The 18,908-nt window shown below is 37.2% G+C and overlaps 1 protein-coding gene across 6 annotated transcripts in view; it reads left to right on the top strand.

Annotated features, from left to right (window-relative positions):
* The window catches only part of CUX2 (cut like homeobox 2), a 202,307-nt gene that overhangs the window by 171,720 nt on the left and 11,679 nt on the right, over positions 1–18,908 (top strand). The window contains exons 9-20 of one of the 6 annotated variants that reach the window (XM_072415859.1): positions 29–55; positions 491–539; positions 4,614–4,730; positions 5,710–5,901; positions 7,262–7,320; positions 9,304–9,352; positions 9,443–9,539; positions 11,405–12,043; positions 12,932–13,033; positions 14,810–15,582; positions 16,008–16,167; positions 16,921–17,196. In XM_072415859.1, the coding sequence (XP_072271960.1) occupies positions 29–55; positions 491–539; positions 4,614–4,730; positions 5,710–5,901; positions 7,262–7,320; positions 9,304–9,352; positions 9,443–9,539; positions 11,405–12,043; positions 12,932–13,033; positions 14,810–15,582; positions 16,008–16,167; positions 16,921–17,196 (2,540 nt within the window). Of the gene's footprint in view, positions 1–28; positions 56–490; positions 540–4,613; positions 4,731–5,709; positions 5,902–7,261; positions 7,321–9,303; positions 9,353–9,442; positions 9,540–11,404; positions 12,044–12,931; positions 13,034–14,809; positions 15,583–16,007; positions 16,168–16,914; positions 17,197–18,908 lie in introns of all 6 variants that reach the window. The other 5 variants (XM_072415858.1, XM_072415862.1, XM_072415860.1 and 2 more) reach the window with 5 other exon arrangements.

Consider the following 18,908-nt stretch of genomic DNA (forward strand, 5'->3'; position numbering starts at 1 on the left):
AAAGCTTGATTTTATCCATCTTTTCTAGCCAGTCCTTCTCTAATGATGATTGTGGGTGAGGATTTTTCTACTTTTCTATCAAATATAAGATGCCTTTATTTAAAAAGACAAAGAGAAATGTTCTTACCACATCCAGATTAAAAAGAAATATTTTTATTAAGCCTATTGGATACTGATTAGTTGTTCTTTATTTCTGTTTTTGCACATGCTCCTCATTATTAGCAGAATAGAATGTTCATGGAAGCTGCAGGGCAGTTATTTTTAATAATGCATTGTGTTGAAAAAAGTTTATTTATCATCATCTATAGTAATGTTTATCTAGACTGAGTCTAGTTGAAAAACACTGACCTATTTTATTTATGTTATTGGTTCATAAATCCAAATGACCAAAACTCTTGAAATACACATATAGTAACCTAGATAGATAACTTGTAAATAAAAGCATGAGAGATGACAAGGTGTTACAAATTCTATGTTCTACTTTGTTTAGGGCAGATGAAGTGGGCATGATCATGACCAACCTCGAAAAAGCCCATCGGGTAAGTACACATTGTGTTCTGTACACATCCTGCTGTTTATTGGATAGCTTTTCATTTTAGTCAAACATTCCACCGGTATGCCTTGACACTAACAGGCCTCTGTAGATTGTGTGACTTTGCAGCCATACTGATAAATTATATTTACCTGCTTTGAAAAAAACAACATTTCAAACAGATTTATTTTTGAAACCGTCAGTTTATACTTGAGTAAATATAGATTCCCTTTAAACATATAGCAATAGATTTATATCACTTTGTACATTTGTAAATAATAAAAACATAACATTTATATTGTAGAATATTGAGCATATTTGATTTAAAATGCATGATTTTGTGTAAAGGTCCTATGAAGAATCATTGTATATAGGTCCTGCAAGACAGAAACTTTTCTGTTCTCTATAGCGATACAGAGATACAATACTGCAATGTCAGTTCTTTATTTGAAATAACTGCATGCATGCCAAGTTTCTTGTACATCCTAAAGCCATCGAAGCACAGAGTCCAAACCACATCCTTGTTTAAGAACATAAACTCAAATAACGTTTTCAAAGATGAAAGGGTGACTGTAATTGTATGAGTTAAGGGAATAACAAATGTCTACTCAAAAGAAAGAATATACTTTCCTCACCATTATTACATTAATAGGGAGCTAAAACAATAAATGAATAACATGATAAAAAACTCATTGAATTTTTTTTAGCAAGACACACTTTTTACAGATGCAACTTGGTATCCAAAAAGCCTAAATCCAGCCATATTTTTTTTCTGGAATAATTTATAGAAGTGCTGTCTGTGACTCCACTGGGGAGATTGGTTTCAATGACACCAGGACAAGATATGAAGAAAATGGGTGTCAGCTGGACAGGAAGGCATATACAACATTAAATGTCTGGCCTAATTCCAACTGCAGAAATTTCCCTTTAATTCCTGTCCCTCCGATTCTTTGTTACTGAGTAAGGAAGTAGGAGGAAATTCACATTAAGGATAGAGTTCTAACTCTTCTCCACTCTATTCAAAATATCCAAAACAAAAAGAAAAGTTTATGCTGGAGCTGGGCACATTAAGTATAACTCCAACTTTGTAGTGTATATAAAGCCAAATCTCCAAAGAGAGTGGAATCATTGGGCCTGATTTATTAAAGCTCTCCGAGACTCGAGAGAATACACTTTCATCAGTGAAGCTGTGTGATCCAGCAAACCTGAAATAGATCTGGTTCAGGATTGAAAACATTTGCTAGCAAATAGCAGATTACTTTAAATACATCCATTCCAGGTTTGCTGGATCACCCACCTTCACTGATGAAAGTGTATCCTCTTTAGCCTTGGAGAGCTTTAATAAATCAGACTCATTGTGGCTACATTTTTATTGTCCTTGTAACCATTGTCATCAGAACTGAAAATTAGGGTAAATTCAAAACTTTGAGTTGTCACTGAAAAACTTATAAAGGGGAAAGTCTTTCAGTGGAAACATTTATGATAAAGATCCCTGTCACCAACCTCAAGAAATTGCATTTGAGTGAATGTTATAGAGTGCAAATAGAAGGAGAACAAAGGAATAATATAGTGTTTCTCAAAAAAGGAAATTTTTTTTTTTTTTACCGTAATTTTCTTTACCTGATAACCTCCTTGTCAGAACATGAGGGGTTAATCCATTACCACTTACACTCTCAGGACCTAACTAGATAAATTTAAGGTGGCCCATTCACCTAGTATTCTGTAACTAGCTCTTCTGAAAAAAAAAAGAATGGGTATATATGCTGACATGGAGCTTATCAGGAAAGGAAGTAATACATTTTTCCTTTTTCTTGACCACTCCATGTCAGCCTATGATGGGAAATAACTAGACCACCTAGGAAGGGAAGTTCAAAAATACCTAAAGCTTCAATGTAGCAACCTAAACGAGGGGTAACCATAAAAAAGAGGGGTATCCATCTGTAAATGGTGTTTCCCTACATGGCCCCGTTCTTTACACCAAGTGAATCAAATTTTTTGTATTTAGCATAGAGAGACATTGTCAACTGTCAGCATTGCACACACACATTATATGTTGAACAATGGCTCCTAAGCACAGAGTTTAAACAGATCTACTTGTATCATTCAGATCCTTCACCAGGTGTGAGCTTTCTTGCAAGCACAAAACTTGACAGACTTAGTGCACTCTTGTCTGCAATACAAGACATACATGAACACATGCTGTTGCATGTCTGCACACAGTGCTCCTGCAGCAAAGATTTATTAACGCTCTCCAAAGTTGTAGACGATAGACTTTCAGCAGTGAAGCTGGGTGATACAACAAACCTGGAATGGATTTCCTAAAAGTCTTTTACTATTTGTTAGCAAATGTTTTCAATCCTGGACCAGATCCATTCCAGGTTTGCTGGATCACCCAACTTCACTGATGAAAGTGTATGCTATCCTGCCTTGGAGAGCTTTAATAAATCAGGCCCATTGTGTCTGTGGCTTCACATACAAGTATTCTTTGGCAACATAAAAAATATAAAGCTTTCATTGTGTTGTCTCACCAGCATACCCATTAGGTGGATTTCAGGATTCACATTTAGATCCAAACATATAGAGAGATTACCATCCCTCTGTGCCACAAACATTATGTGGCTTGAATTTATCAAGCACTTTACCATGCCCCATGGAACCAGCAGCAGGGCTCCACTCCAAGGTGACCTTTAGCAACCATACAGGGGGGACTTGGACGGAGGGCAGCCAGAGATTTAATCCAGTCAAGTAGGTGGCTACAGCAGTGCTGAGGGTACACAGGAAGGAGAAAAAGAAGAAATACCGGTAATAGGTGTATAGGCCACTTTGAATGTATCTAGTTAGGTCCTGAGAGTAAGAATAGAAAGGGATTAACCCATCGTGTGCTGATATGGAACAGTCAGTCAGAAAATACATTTCTTAGCCTGTTGGGGCTGCTGATCATATCCAAGATGGTGGCACACAGCAAAAGTCTCAGGGCTTTTAGATGTCTGCACAAGGGAGAATTTACCAGGTCATAGTTGGTAAGACAATAGGTTGTCTAAAAACAGCAGAATTTCCCTCGCTTTGGAGAGATTTCTTTTAGCTTCCTATTTTATATGTAGGACAGGAAATGAAGGGAAATGTTTTTAATAGGACACCCATGCATACGAAAACCTGACAGGTTTTTTTGCCATTACCCCACAGTGAGGATTTCTGCTATTACTCCAGTAAATATATGAAAAAAAAACTTTTGCTATAATAATAAAACAAAACAAATAATCATTGATGGTGATTTAGATTATAGATATAAATTATTTTTTTTTATTATTTTATTTTACTGATATCCAACACTTTATAGTCACCTGCAGTGTATATGAGCGTTTACAAAGCTGTTCCAGAATAAGTTCTCAGGATTTGTCAGGCTAGATTCACTGCATTAAACAGCAAGAGGTTTTTGCTGACTAGCAATATGGGGGTGACCTACTGAGACAGAAAATTATAAATGCATTTTCTACATAATGTTTCATGCACATCACATTTAGGACAGTCTGTCTTATGTCCGCAGATCTGCCTCTCCTACTCACAGCTTTCTGTATACTAAGAGCCTCAAAAATGTATGTTAAAATTATACACATTCTTTAAACAAGCTCCTAATATCCTCATTTTACCTGTTTACATAACTGTAATTTAAATATTTACTTGCATTATAAATATAAAAATTTTATAAATATTATCTGACAATTTTAGGGAACAAATCAAGGTGGGAACAATCCATTTTAATGCAAACCAGGAACATTTCCAGTAATCAAATTAAAGAAAAAGATATTCAGCTATAATGAAAACATACTTTATAGGTTGAAATGCCTTCCTACTCTAATCCACATCTGTATCATTTTTTTCTCCTTCAAAAAAAACCTACCTAGGGAGAGGCAATACTGCAGGTATCCATGTAAATAAACTCTTACCTCTCTGAACTAAGGGTAAGCAGGAGTTTCTAACTTTTAAGGATATTAAGGTCAAGCCATTTAATACAATGTCAAACCACATTTTGTCAGTCCACTAATGTATAGCATGTGCTGATTATGCCTTATTTTTTCTACAGAGAGCAGAAGCTGCTCAGAGAGAGGTTGAGAGTCTCAGGGAGCAATTATCATCTGTAAATAATTCCATTAGACTGAGCTGCTGTTCTCCACCAGGGCCCACCACACCAAATTCTTCTGTAAGTCTTTGTTCTAGTTTTCTGAAAAACAAGGGTGAAGACATATTACATACACATTATATATGTAATTATACATATAACAACATCTTGCCCAAGGGCCATAAGATCAAAATATCCAAGGCTTTTGGGGAATTCCACAGTAGTTGTTTTATAGAGAACATAGTATAGACAACAGTGTAGGGGCAGAGGAAGAGGTTCAAGAAAAGAGGAAGAAGAAGGGGAGGTGGAGGAAGGGAAGAGGTACCCAAGGTGTTTACAGAAATTAGTCAACACTTGGTTAAGGTTAAAGAAGGTTGTGTGATCTTTTGGGTAAAATGTAGATTAATAGCACTGTGTTTATTGGGATGTTACATTACTTTTTTCTGCATTTAAGGCAGAATGTGTTCTTATATATGAATAGATACTTACCTACTGTACATCTTTGTTTAGTGGATGTATTCTTTGATAATCTATATTTTACAGTGTTTTGGCCTGCAGAAAGAAACTTGCCTATGAAATTCTTTGTCTTTGTGTGTTTGAAACCGATTACCTTTTTTTAACAATGTAGCTGTCCCATGTTCCTTCCATGTTCTACATTTACAAAATACTTTGATTCAAAAACCAGAACGTATTTCTTGGGAAACTATGTCTAACCAGTGGTAGTAATGATGTAGTTTCTAGTTAAATAAAATAAAAAAATGCCTACAATCAACTCAATAAGTATAATGTCAATTTAAATCCTGATATGCAAAAAATGCAGCTAAAACTCTACACTTGTATGTTTCTTGCTTCAGCAAGTGTTTCTGTTCTCAGAAAATGTCATTACTCTTCATTTCCAGAGTAATGAAAGTAGGCTAGTTCCGGCATTTAATGCCTTTTTATTTCTTCAGGGAAGTTATTAGGATTATTAATCTATCTAATGGTATTGGAAGTTTCTGTTAATTCTTTATTATTTAAAACCATGGTAACAAGTTTTTTTTTTTTTTTTTATTTTACATAGGATAAAACAAGCTTCTCTCTGTGTTCTGGCACTCATCTGGAAGCAGCTTTAGCTGTTAAGGACAGAGAAATTTTAAGACTCCTGAAAGACATTCAACACCTGCAGAACTCAATACAAGAACTGGAAGAGTCTTCATCCAATCAGATAGCAGAGCTCGAGCAGCAGCTTGTTATCAAGACGGAAGCCATAGCGGTAAAGTCTTACGAAGACATTGTATATACTGACGCAAAAGACTATAGCATCACAAATGATGTCAGCCCTTTTACACAAAGGTGTAAGGTGTCACAAGACAGACATCCATCACCACCATGTGCGTTTTTTCCTCCTCCACAGCCTGCAAAAATCTGCCAAAGCAAAATTGTCTTTTATTGCTGTTTGCTTAAAAAAGTATTTCTGTATGAATTAGTTGGCTACTACAATACTTGTTTGATATATTTTCCTGGCTGTGAAATTAACACACCAATATTACCCAATCTTGAAAAATACCTCAAGGTAACCAAAATCTTATGTAATAATTATAGGGAACTCCTAAGTGCCTAGAATTTAAAATATATATATATAATAAAGTTCCGGACAGGTATAAAAACCCACATTATACCAAATTTAATGTATTTTTAAGGTCCTGCAATCTATATCCTATGGAATATGGTTTAATAATGGTCCTTTTTGTTTTTTCTGCTCTCAATTCTCTGATGCTGGATAACCTAGTTCAGTTACTGAGAGACCTTGCCATAGTGACAACTATGGAAACTCACACAACTTTTCTTCCTTTATACTTGTTCTTCTAATATATTCTATCTTTATTTAATTTTGAAAATGTGAAAATCTGGGAAAGGTTGGAGACTACAGTTTGTAGATTCCTTCCCTTTCTGTACTGAAGTGTATTGACAACTCAAAATTCTTGTTTTACCAAGTGTTACAGCAAAGCAATATCTGAATGACATCCCTCTGTACAGCTAAAAACACAATATATAGTATAAATGTATATTTTTATCAGTTATAGCTACATAGGTATCTGTACATAGTGTTGCTCATGTATGCAGACATGAAGCTTTAATTTCAGAAATCTGTTCCATCTTTTCAGTAGGAATAACAAAAAAAACATTTCCGTTTATATGATTTAACAAAAAAAATAAAGCTGTGAGGCTGATTTGATTGTATCCTGTTGTTTGTCATTGCTGAAGTTCAACCTGCATTGATCCTTAGCTCAGGAAAAAAAAAGCCAAAATGTGGATGAGTAATTATGGTCAACACTAAAGAAAGACAGCAGAGCATATCATATAGTCTTGTCACTGTTCCATTCAATTTTCACTATCAGCTCTCATACTGCATCCCCAGTATCACAATCGTGCAGTGTCATGATCAGGAACACAGTGTCTGTGCTTCGCAGTATACAAATTATTATGGTGCTGGGTAAACAAATTAATAAATTGTGGATGGATTTGTAACAGGCAGTGGGTAACTGATTGATGTGTAACCTGCATGTATCGGATATTTCCAAAACCAAAGCACATGTAATCTCATGACCTTGCACTTATTTTTCTCTTCACAGAAACTGGAAGAGAAGTTACAAAATCAGTCAGATTACGAGGAAATTAAAACAGAACTGAGGTAAGGCTCCCCCTCCCTCTGGTAAGTGGGCACTGTATCAGTCTGATTAATAATGTGCCATGGGGAACACTTCACGCTTCCAGCTTTATAATGTAATAAATAAGACAGCATTGTCACCGGGGGTTGTTTATACCTATTACAATGCTGTATATATTTACTCTTGTGTCGTGCACAAAATACATATCCATCTGTTATTTTAAAACACCACATATAAATCTGCAGTGTGTACCTAACAGCCAGAGAAATATGCACCGTCCATAGTTCTTTTAGAGAAACTTGGTTTTGTGGGACTGTAAGACTTAACAAATGCAGGGTGATTGAAAAATAACAGTGCAACTAACACAAATAATTTTAAAGTATATCTTCAGAATATAGTTGATTTTCTTGATCCACACTGTGGATACTATAGTTTAACGGAAAAAAAAAGTGTACAAAGCCTTCTATTTGCTCACTATAGAATGCAGTCACAAGGTGTGGCTGCTTTTTAAAAACAAACTGTAAGACTTTGCACACTCTTTGTATTGATGCACCTGAAAGATGAAAGATGAAATGTGACTGAATTAAACTGAAAGTCAATTTGGATTTTAAAGCATTTAGACTCTTTTTTAGGGTTTTGGATAGAACAGGAAAAGGTGTGCTTGTGATGTGTTACTGCTTTTCAGGGCTCTGTTGGAGACTTTTCCTTTTTCTTATTGTTTTGAAGACAACTTATTACCAGACAAAAAGTGATCTGCAACAGTGAAATAGAGAACATTTTAAAGCTAACAGAGGTTCTAACTTGGTTAAAATAAAAAAATTATTTCTGTCTGTGTTGTTTTTAGACAAATCCACCCTTACTGTCTGCTCTGGAGTGCAAACTTTTTTTACCAGATAAGAAGTAAAAGAATCTCCTCAATAGAACCACCCACGGTAGTAAAGGACAGACACTGTCCTCATTCACACTGCAAACTGAAACAAATTTTGGGTTTAGATATGGGCATATGCAATAGCAAAACTTTAAAGCAAGCCCTCAATAACCTCTGTAGCTACATGCTTTGCGAAGGCATTCATCCTTCAATTTGTGATTATGAAGTCTGGTTTATCTGGTTTATTTTAGTTGATAACAGCTCACAAGCAGGCAGCAGCGAGCAGCACTGAACCGCTTACTGCCGCACCCTTTCTTTCTGAATGAACTGCTGCTGATGCAGTGTCTAATCATTACGGTCTCACCCAAGGAAGCGGTTCTGGTGTGTGAGGAAGCAGTAACTGCACCACAACCTCCCTGCCAGTATGAACATAACTTTGCTGTTTGTTTAAATTAAAAGGCTGGCAGCCTTCCAAATCTGTTCTAGCACTGTTTAGTGCTTTTGCACTTGGAAGGTTTATTTTTGCACATTCTCTACAAAGTTACAGAGATCAGTCAGGCTATGTTCTAAAGGGCTTTTGATGCTTTTTTACAATATGTAAATACTTGATGTGTCTGGGCTCGTAAATAGTATATGGAATTGTAGGGTGTTTGAATGTCATCATCGTTTGTCTGTCTGCCAGTCCTCCTTATCATTGTAAATCTACAGTGGTTTAAGAGAGTTAATAGAGTTTGATTGATTTTAGGGGAAGCTCCTATCATAGACTATAAAGTGCCTGCATCCCATAGGATTCCGGGGATCATGTTCATTAGGGGATTGTAGGGCAGCACATTTGACAGTCAGGCAAGACTTGTCTAGGATCATCACTTTGCTCGGCAGTTGAGTCTGAAGTCTGGAGGGAGCCTGCGACAAGCTCTTCAGCCTGGGCCCAAGAGACTGGCACTAAAGCATTAGCCTATGGAACAAATGTCATTGTGTTGATGGATTGGATTATCCACTGCACAGTGACAGTTTCAGACAAAAATGATCACTCCACCTACAGATTAAAACAAAGTTATAAAAAATGGATCATTAAAAGAAAGCAAAACTGTGTGCATATGCAAAACTGCATATTAAGTTATTTTTATTTTTTTCACAGCATTTTGAAAGCTATGAAGTCTGTCTCTGCCAGCTGTGATCTTGCAGTGGTTAGTAATTTGCTATAAATGTCATACTTGTATATTTACAGGCTAACATGGTTAAGAGACTTTAAAAAAAAATTATATTATAAATTGCAGGAACCCTCCAAAGAAGAGGATAGCCTTCCCATCAAAAAAGAAGCATATTATCCATCACAGAGCTACCTATTAGGAAAAACAGGTGTACCCAGCTGTGGTATGTAATACATTTTGGTGTGAATAACTCCCATACATACACATGAACTGGTTACCTATCATTGGTGCAAACCTAAATGCTTCTTTTCTCATTGAACAATTGTCCCTGTTAACAGAAGGTGGAAGAGGTATATAATCTGTGAGTGAATCCCAAGTACTACATTCCTAACACTGGTGAGCACTGGGGGTGGATTGATTTAAGAAACAGAGAATAGCCATTTAGCTATGTATATATAGTAAAGCTGTATTTACTCCAATCATCTCAACATAGGCAAAGAAAAAAATATTTTACAAATGTTTTCTTTTTGTCTGGGTATGATTTGGTGTTATTCTGCAGATGATTGGGTATTCAAAGTGAACATAGAATTTCTTTATTCAGAAAACTAATTGAACATTCTAAGTTTCTTTAGTCATTTAACTCCCAGTGGTCACCAGTGTTTAAAGCATAGTACACTAATAGAGGGCTTCTGCAATCTATATCCTTACTGGCTGAATTTTTTATTCTGGCCAAGCCCAGTACGTTACTAACTTTCTACCATAGTATATCATTATACATATAAGATAGCTTGTTAAAAGAGCTACAGATACCTACTGCTTCATTTCCTGTTCACTGCTGTTTTTAAAACTGTCTTTGAACTTGCATATCACAGCCCTCTTCTGGGATTGTCCAGTTATTGTGCTGGATTAGCTCCTTCACCTCTCCATCAATCTCCCTACATAACCTTTTATGTAAATGATGGGTGGAGAGGGAGAGTAGAGAGAGCAATACTAAAAAGTGTTTTCTGGTTTTGCTGACACCACATCTAAGATGGTGGCACCGAGCAAGGTTTTTGGATGTCTACACCAGGGAGACATGTATAGGTATATAACTTACCAAATATGTTAAAATTGCATTAAATGCCTATACATTCTTATGGAAAGATTGTTGCTGAAATGAAATATGGCAGTGATTTTCAACCACTGTGCCACGGCACACTATTGTGCCATGAGAGATCTTTAGGTGTACCGTGGGAAATTATCTAATTACCATTGTCGAGTGTCTGTGCTGTAGTGACTGGCAGAGTAATGTAATACTCTTCCATGTCAGTGGGTGGCAGTAGGTAACAGTTTTCTTGTTTATTCTTAGAGACAAAAGAATTAGCTACAGAGTGTCATTTTGTAACATTTTTGATTTGTGGTGTGCCGCAGGATTTTTTCAATGTAAAAAAATGTGCCGTGGCTCAAAAAAAGTTGAAAAACACTGAAATATGGTATCAGGGTTTCTAAGGTTCACATGCACCTATCAGATTGCTCTAGGATTAAAATGCATATGATTCATTGTAAGGGGCTAATATGTGTTTTTTGTGGTCAGTAAAAAGCTAATGATCATAAAAGATGACAGCAGGTGGTTGGGATAGTAGATTTGATCATGCAGTTACCCATACTATTTATCTTACTGTATACAGACAGTTTTGTTGTTTTCCAGGTAATTTGTTCAGAATTAAGAGCTAGATTTTTAACATTTGGTCATAGGGTTACACTGTCCCATCCAATAAAGATCTGATTGTCAGATGGTCAGGACAGACAAGCTGGATCTGCTAGTGCATAGCCAGATGTGCTCAGATAACCTGCAAAAAGCTAACATTTGCAGAAACATTTCTGCCTTATTTCTTTAGTAAGCACTACACAGCTGGGAAAATAGATTAAAGATTAAGATAGATTTCTTTATAATTGCTTTACTTGAAATATGTTGCCTCGTTACTGCAGTTTAGGTCTTCTTCTTAACCTATAAATGATCAAATGGCTAATCTTTTTTGTTTTTCGTGTTGTATTTTTATTTTATAAGAGTCTATAGTCTTTTATCTTTTTTTCTGTCATCGTTTCTAGAGGAAGATCATTCCCAAGATGCTGCAAAAGATCCTGTACCAGCTGAGAGACCATACTCAGCATCCCCTATGAACAGAGGTGCAATCTCTACACCCAGTCCTTCTCAGTCTATACTGGAAGCAACCATGTCAAGCAGAGCTGCAAGGACCCCTTGCCCATCCTCGAGTTGCTCCAACAATAGTGAAGAATTAACAGCAGATCCTCTGCGTAAGAATCAGGTTCTTTCACCATTACTCAAGACTGAAAACAACTCTGCACTTAGTTACCCATCTTCTTTTTATATGATAAAGGCCAGTGGACTCACCAACAATCACCATTCAACTGGGAATCATGAGTCTAGCCCACTTAGTGATCACTCCGAAGGAACCAATTGCAGCTCAGTGGAGGATGAGCATCTAGATACATCTGAAATTGCTTTTCAAGTAAAGGAGCAGCTGCTGAAACATAATATTGGACAGCGTGTATTCGGCCACTATGTTTTAGGGCTCTCTCAGGGCTCAGTAAGTGAGATTCTAGCTCGCCCCAAACCTTGGCGAAAACTTACTGTAAAAGGGAAGGAGCCTTTCATTAAGATGAAGCAGTTTCTTTCAGATGAGCAGAATGTTCTGGCACTTAGAACTATACAAGTACGGCAAAGAGGTGAGTGGAATAAACAGTATATGTGCACTTACACTACCTACCTATTCTGTTAGAGAAGATGATTATATTATTTCCACACATAGGTTTACGTGAAAGTCTTTTAATGCACACAACACAGGCAGAAATTAAATGGATGAAACTTTGCATTGGTGGAATTTATCTCGTTGAATAAAAGTAGTGTACAAATACATGATACAACTGTTTCTTTCCCTTGAATGCTTAGAGTTATTGTTTCAGGATGGAAAGTGAGTGATTGGACTTTAGGATTACCCCATAGAGGGATGGATTGTATTGTGGTTTTACCAAAATTTGCTAAATCAAAGAGGTAAAGCATTATTAACAATATTCACCCGCATTATTTGTTTCGTCTTCTCCACAGTTTAATTTTCAGAATTCACATCCACTGATCCACCAGTAATAAATACTTGTAAATTTATATTCTGAACAGTCTGGCACATCATGTATATGGGTTGATATACTTCTAGATAGAGGGCTGTGGCCAGGTTGATAGCAGCAGGTTCTTCAGAATTGCTACCCTTAAAATGCAACAAAATACCATTCTCTTGCCGACAGCCCCTCTATCAGGCCCTAGGAATTTGAAGGTTATGTCTAACTTATCAACCCTATTGAAGACATTGCATATAACCTCCCTTCTAGGGTGGCAGTGCTTTAGAGAAAAAACAGTCCACATCATTACCAGGCTGATTTTAAATTTACTGGTGGAACTGGACAAAGAAAGAATGTTTGATAAATGATAATGGGACACTTTGTTATTTGCATGCAATAACATAAAATTGTATAGTTCCTTATTGTTTAGTCATAAAAAAGTATTCTAAATCAGCTTTTCATTATCTGATTTACTTATGCTCCTTTTTTTTTGTTATTTAGGAAGCATCACGCCCAGGATACGGACTCCAGAAACTGGTTCAGATGATGCTATCAAAAATATTCTAGAGCAAGCAAAAAAAGAGATTCAGTCTCAAAAAGGGGGTAAGTCTGCCAATAGTGAGAACTGTTTAACCTATTTCACAAGGCACTAGATTGGCATGGTATAGTATGAATTCAGTGTTGCATACCACAAATAGAACGTTTCATGAAAAAAAGAAGACAGGCAAACCTTGAATAACCACCCCACTATCTGCCATGGACAATTAAATAAGTTTCCCAGTATAGGGAACAGAGCCTGAAACTTTTTGAATCTAAGAGAAGGCATGCAAACTATAGTTAGATAAATGCCTGCATTTCTGAGTCAGTTAGTGGCAAGACAGTGAAATTAGTCATTCCCTCATGTACTTTCGAGCTGGAGTTACTGAACTGTTAAAATGCTTCTGTTAGAAAAGGTAATAAATGAATACTAGAATACAATATTTGCCAACCACGCCCAGCTATATTACATATATATGTTTCATCTGGTGAATCCAATTAAATTGAAATGTTTTAGGTATTGCAAGCAGAACTAAACGTTCAGGGTATTTGACAGCTTTGCTCACCTACTGAGGAGGAAAGACTGCCTGCTTTAAACCTGTATCGGGTGACCACAGAGTCTCTAGAATTGTGACAAGTCCTCAACAAAAGCCTTTGTTTTGTTTTTTAGTGGCCCTTTGTGAACGATTCAGTACATTGCAGTCAAACTGCTTTCTGATTCTGAAGTTGTACAAAAAAATGTAATGCTGCCACCTGCTGTATAAGAAAGAAATGAGAAAAGATACATTTATTAGGATACAAAGAGAGATAGATAGATAGATAGATAGATAGATAGATAGATAGATAGATAGATAGATAGATAGATAGATAGATAGATCGATCATATGTGTGTTACACTACATATATCTCAAAATATGGGAATGGTGTTTAAAGTTTTATTACCTATGTTACTGTTATACTTTCATTTGAAATCCTAAATCATTCATTTACTTCTTCAGTGAATAATAAATGTTAGTCATTCTATGCGTTTATTCATTTTAAATAATAATAATACCTTCTGTCACACAGTGATCACAAGCAAATTCTGGTGATAGAAGTGCAGAGAAGGATTGCAACACCAGGTGCATTGACCTTTAAATTTAAAAGAAGTGTACACACTTTTTCATTTTAAGTACTGAATATAAGCTATGATTAACAATTATTTGGGATACAAGATGTGTTACATGTGTATAATAGTTCAGTCTAAAGACTGCCAGGCAGTTTTTAAGGAACTTGGATGTGTCAAGTAATAAATATATGCAGTTCATAACAGGTCATTTAATTGCTGCCCTGCTACAGGGGAAATATGACATTAGTGAGGTAGGCTTAATAGAAGCTGATTGCATTACTGTTAATGTAAACCAAAGACACCATTCCCTTTAAATAATACTGAGGGCTGTTTCTGAATTACAGCATCACATCTGTTAATAATTCCTGTTTCCACTCTGCAGCTTCCTATCATAAAATCATCATCTCATTAATAAGAACTGACACTTCTACTACCTCCTAATGGACGGGTCATTATTTATGAATAGGACTTAACTGTGTGCACATTTATGAAGGAGAAAATGAAATACTGCTTTCTGAGAATCTTATATGAAAATGAATAAGGAGCCTTATGAGAGCAAATTCAATTTAAAGAACTAGGAGATTTCTCCTATATGCTAGCAAATGTATTACATTCTCCCAACATTGAATTAATCATACAATTAAGTAGGGTTTAGCAAATAAATCTTTGGATTTCCATTGGGTACTCAAATTCTTTATTCTTTTTTTTTTTTTTTTTTTTATCTTTTTATACAGGGGAAACAAAAAGTTCCAGTGTTCCTTTATCATCAGTTTCGAGTGCTAACAGTGGTTCAGAAGATGCAATTAAGAGTATTTTGGAACAAGCTAGGCGTGAAATGCAGGCACAGCAGCAGGCACTGCTGGAAATCGAATCAGGGACTAACCACAGATCCATACCTACACCACCAAATGAACGTCTAGTTCTTACCCCTACAACACACACAGCTCCTCATATATACATTAAGCAGGAGGAGTGCACCCTTCCTGCCAGCACAAGCTCCGCACACACACCACTAAGTGTGCTGTCTCCAGCAGCTTTTGTTCAAAACATCATCCGCAAAGTGAAGTCTGAGATAGGTGATGCTGGATCATACTTTGATCAGCACTGGGCATCGGAGAAAAATGTCCTGAGCCATCCTTTTACCTCTGTGTCTCCTTCACTGTCTTCATCATCGTCAAGTTACTCCAGCATGGTGAATGGACGAGCTTGGAAAAGAGGAGACAATGGGGAGAACGTTAACAATGAGGAAGATATATCAACTGGGGAGGAGGCACACAAGATAATAGAAGTGAAAACAGAGGCTGGGACCCCAGAAAATCAGAATATCAGTCAGCTTTCATATTACCCTGCATATGTTCCAAGAAACCTCAAGCCCACTGTCCCCCCTCTGACCCCAGAACAGTATGAGATGTACATGTACAGGGAGGTCGATACGTTGGACCTGACAAGACAGGTTAAAGAAAAACTGGCCAAGAATGGCATCTGTCAGAGAATCTTTGGAGAAAAGGTATAAGTATTGCTAATTGTGTTTAACAATCAGTCCATCCAAAAATAATATTTTAGATGTACACCCAACGTAAAGGGTATCCCTTTATGTTGTTGTGGGGTTTTTTTTTTGTTTGTTTGGCATCACATTTATTTAGTTTTTATTTCATTTTACTATGACATTTATGGCAAGTAACAGGAGCTGTTGGAACACCCATGTTTAGGACATGAGACTTCAAAGTGAGAGAGCAGAGCTAGAAACGGGGAAAAGGGTGTTACTTTAGGAGTGCCAAAAGATTTATAAAGTGTAAATTGCTGGGAATCAGTGAAGCACTTTTAATATGTGAAAAAATATTTACAGAAAAAATAAAGGACCACAGTAATTCTTTGCTTTTAGTTGTGTAAATGTTTTGTAAATCTTTAGTTGTTTTTGATTGTTCCATGCAGGTTCTTGGATTATCACAGGGCAGTGTTAGTGACATGCTGTCAAGGCCCAAACCATGGAGTAAACTGACCCAGAAAGGAAGAGAACCATTCATTAGAATGCAGCTTTGGCTGACAGATCAGCTTGGCCAAGGGATTACCCAGCAACCTGCCCTGTCACAAGGTAAAGTATTACATTTCAAGGATGATACATACCAAATATGTCAAGAAAGCAAGGGCAAATAAATTGGATCAAATGCACACAAGGATAAATGTTCAAAATATTAAAATTAAGATAATAAGATATGTATCAGAAACTTGATCCTGAGTTTTCAGAAAAAAATGCCTAAAAGAAATTATACAAGGAACAAAGATGTATCAATTAATGTTACATAAATGCAAGCCAAAAATAAAGAATACTGGTAATAGGCAGGTTAACAACCCCTATGCAGCTGAACTGTTGGGCAGAGCCTAGCTTTTTTCAACAAACTATCAATGCTGTGATCGATTAACGTCACATTAAGACAACTTAGTCTTATAATTTTTATTTAGAAAGAAAATTTGTACAATCTGTGTGTCGTACATTGCATTTAGTATTTTTAGACAGACATCCCTAGTTGCTAGCTTTTAATCTATAAAGCTGTATACCAACATGTTTTAAAAGTCATAATTTATATTATATTGTGTTCAAACATTACCATTTGAAGGGTATACTATCAGCCATAAATATAGCCTGGTAGGAGCCTGTAGCCACAAGTTCTATTATCATGCTACAAAGCAATGGTAAAGGGGAAACTAAACATTTTTTTCTGACTTCCTAAGTTTACTTACATATAACTATGGGATCAACAAGAATGCCATAATTCTACCAGTGATTTTATTATATTTTTAGAAGCACACAATATGTAAGTTTTGTTTTTTGTTTTTTAAGGGACAGCAAGCCCTTTGGAAACTCAACCCTCCCCATCTCCATCACCAAGCCCTTCAGATCAAGAAAGAAGTTCTGCAGAGCCTCTTGTGTTAAGCCTTGAAAGCAGCAAAGAAAATCAACAGCCAGAAAGTAGATCTACTCCCTCTCTTAGTGGTAGAGCCTTTGCTGGTCCTCACCAAGTTGCTGGTGCGGGGATCCAAGAAATTGTTGCCATGTCTCCAGAGCTGGACACTTACTCCATTACCAAGAGGGTGAAAGAAGTGCTGACTGACAATAATTTAGGTAAATGTTTCTACTGAACTATACAACATATAGGATGTGGAGTCTGGTGGGCAGGAGGAGTGGAGCTCGTCTATTGGAAAGAAGTATTTGATCCCCTGCTGGTTTTGTACGTTTGCCCCATGACAAAGAAATGACCAGTCTATATTTGTAATGGTAGGTTTATTGTAGGTGTGAGAGACAGAAAAACAACAAAAGGACCCTCAAAAACCCAGTGCTCTAAAGTCAGAGCTTGATGTGCATTGTAATGAGTGAAATAAGTATTTGATCCCCTCTCAACCAGCAAGATTTTAGGCTCCCGGGTTTCTTCACTGTATGCAGGTAACAAACTGAGATTAGGAGCAACCTCTGTAAGGGAATGCTCCTAATCCAAGCTTGTTAAAGTACCTGTATAAAAGACGCCTGTCCACAGAAGCAATCGATCAGATTCCAAGCAGCTTGGTAAGAAGGTGACAACCGTTGGCGCGATCATTCGCAAATGGAAGAAACACAAAATAACTGTTAATCTCCCTCAGTCTTGGGCTCCATGCAAGATCTCCCCTTGTGGAGTTGCAATGATCATGAGAACGGTGACGAAGCAGCCCAAAACTACACGGGGGGGAACTTGTCAATGATCTCAGGGCAGCTGGGACCATAGTCACAAAGAAAACAATTGGTAACACCTTGCGCCGTGAAAGCCTGAAATCTTGCAGAGCCCGCAAGGTCCCCCTGCTCAAGACAGCACATGTACAGGCCTGTCAGCAATTTGCCAATGAACAGCTGAATGATCCAGAGGAGAACTGGGTGAAAGTGTTGTGGTCAGATGAGACCAAATTGAGCTCTTTCAACTTGCATCAACTCAACTTGCGTGTTTGGAGGAGAGAAAATGCTGCCTATGACCATCCCCACCCTCAAACATGGAGGTGGACACATTATGCTTTGGGGGTGTTTTTCTGCTAAGGGGACAGGACACCTTCACCGAAGAGACAATGGACGGGGCTATGTACCGTCAAATCTTGGGTGAGCACCTCCTTCCCTCAGCCAGGGCATTGAAAATGGGTCGTAGATGGGTATTCCAGCATGACAATGACCCAAAACACACGGCCAAGGAAACAAAGGAGTGGCTCAAGAAGAATCCAATGAAGGTCCTGGAGTGGCCTAGCCAGTCTCCAGACTGCTTGATAGGGGACCAAATACTTATTTCACTCATTATAATGCACATCAAGCTCTGACTTTTGAGCACTGGGTTTTTGAGGGTTCTTTGGTTGGTATTATGGTCTCTCACACCTACATTAACCTACCATTACATTTATAGACTCATTTCTTTGTCAGAGGGCAAACATACAAAATCAGCAGGAAATCAAAAACTTCTTTCCCTCGGTGTATATATATACACAGGTTGACAATCAAAAATCCGGCCATTGATAATCTGATTTCTTCAGTTTCCAGGTATGAATTTTGGAGCGCATTTTCAATACATGTACTGTATTACACTGTTTAGCCACCTATGTTTTAATGGCGCTGTTCTCCATAAACAGCTGTTAGGTCTTGCTTGCTACACTAAATAAAGTTTGGGACATCCCTGCTGCCTGTTCTCCAGGACTGTGCCAGATGTCCGTGGGTGCGGCGAGAGGAAGGCTGGCCTGTGTGTGGAGGTGAGTATAACCTTCAAAAATCCGGAATTTTCGAAAATCCGGCACTTCTCAGGTCCAGGTTTTTGAATGTTAACCTGTGTA

This window comes from Pyxicephalus adspersus, chromosome 6, assembly GCF_032062135.1.
Source record: "Pyxicephalus adspersus chromosome 6, UCB_Pads_2.0, whole genome shotgun sequence".
Lineage (NCBI taxonomy): Eukaryota > Metazoa > Chordata > Amphibia > Anura > Pyxicephalidae > Pyxicephalus > Pyxicephalus adspersus.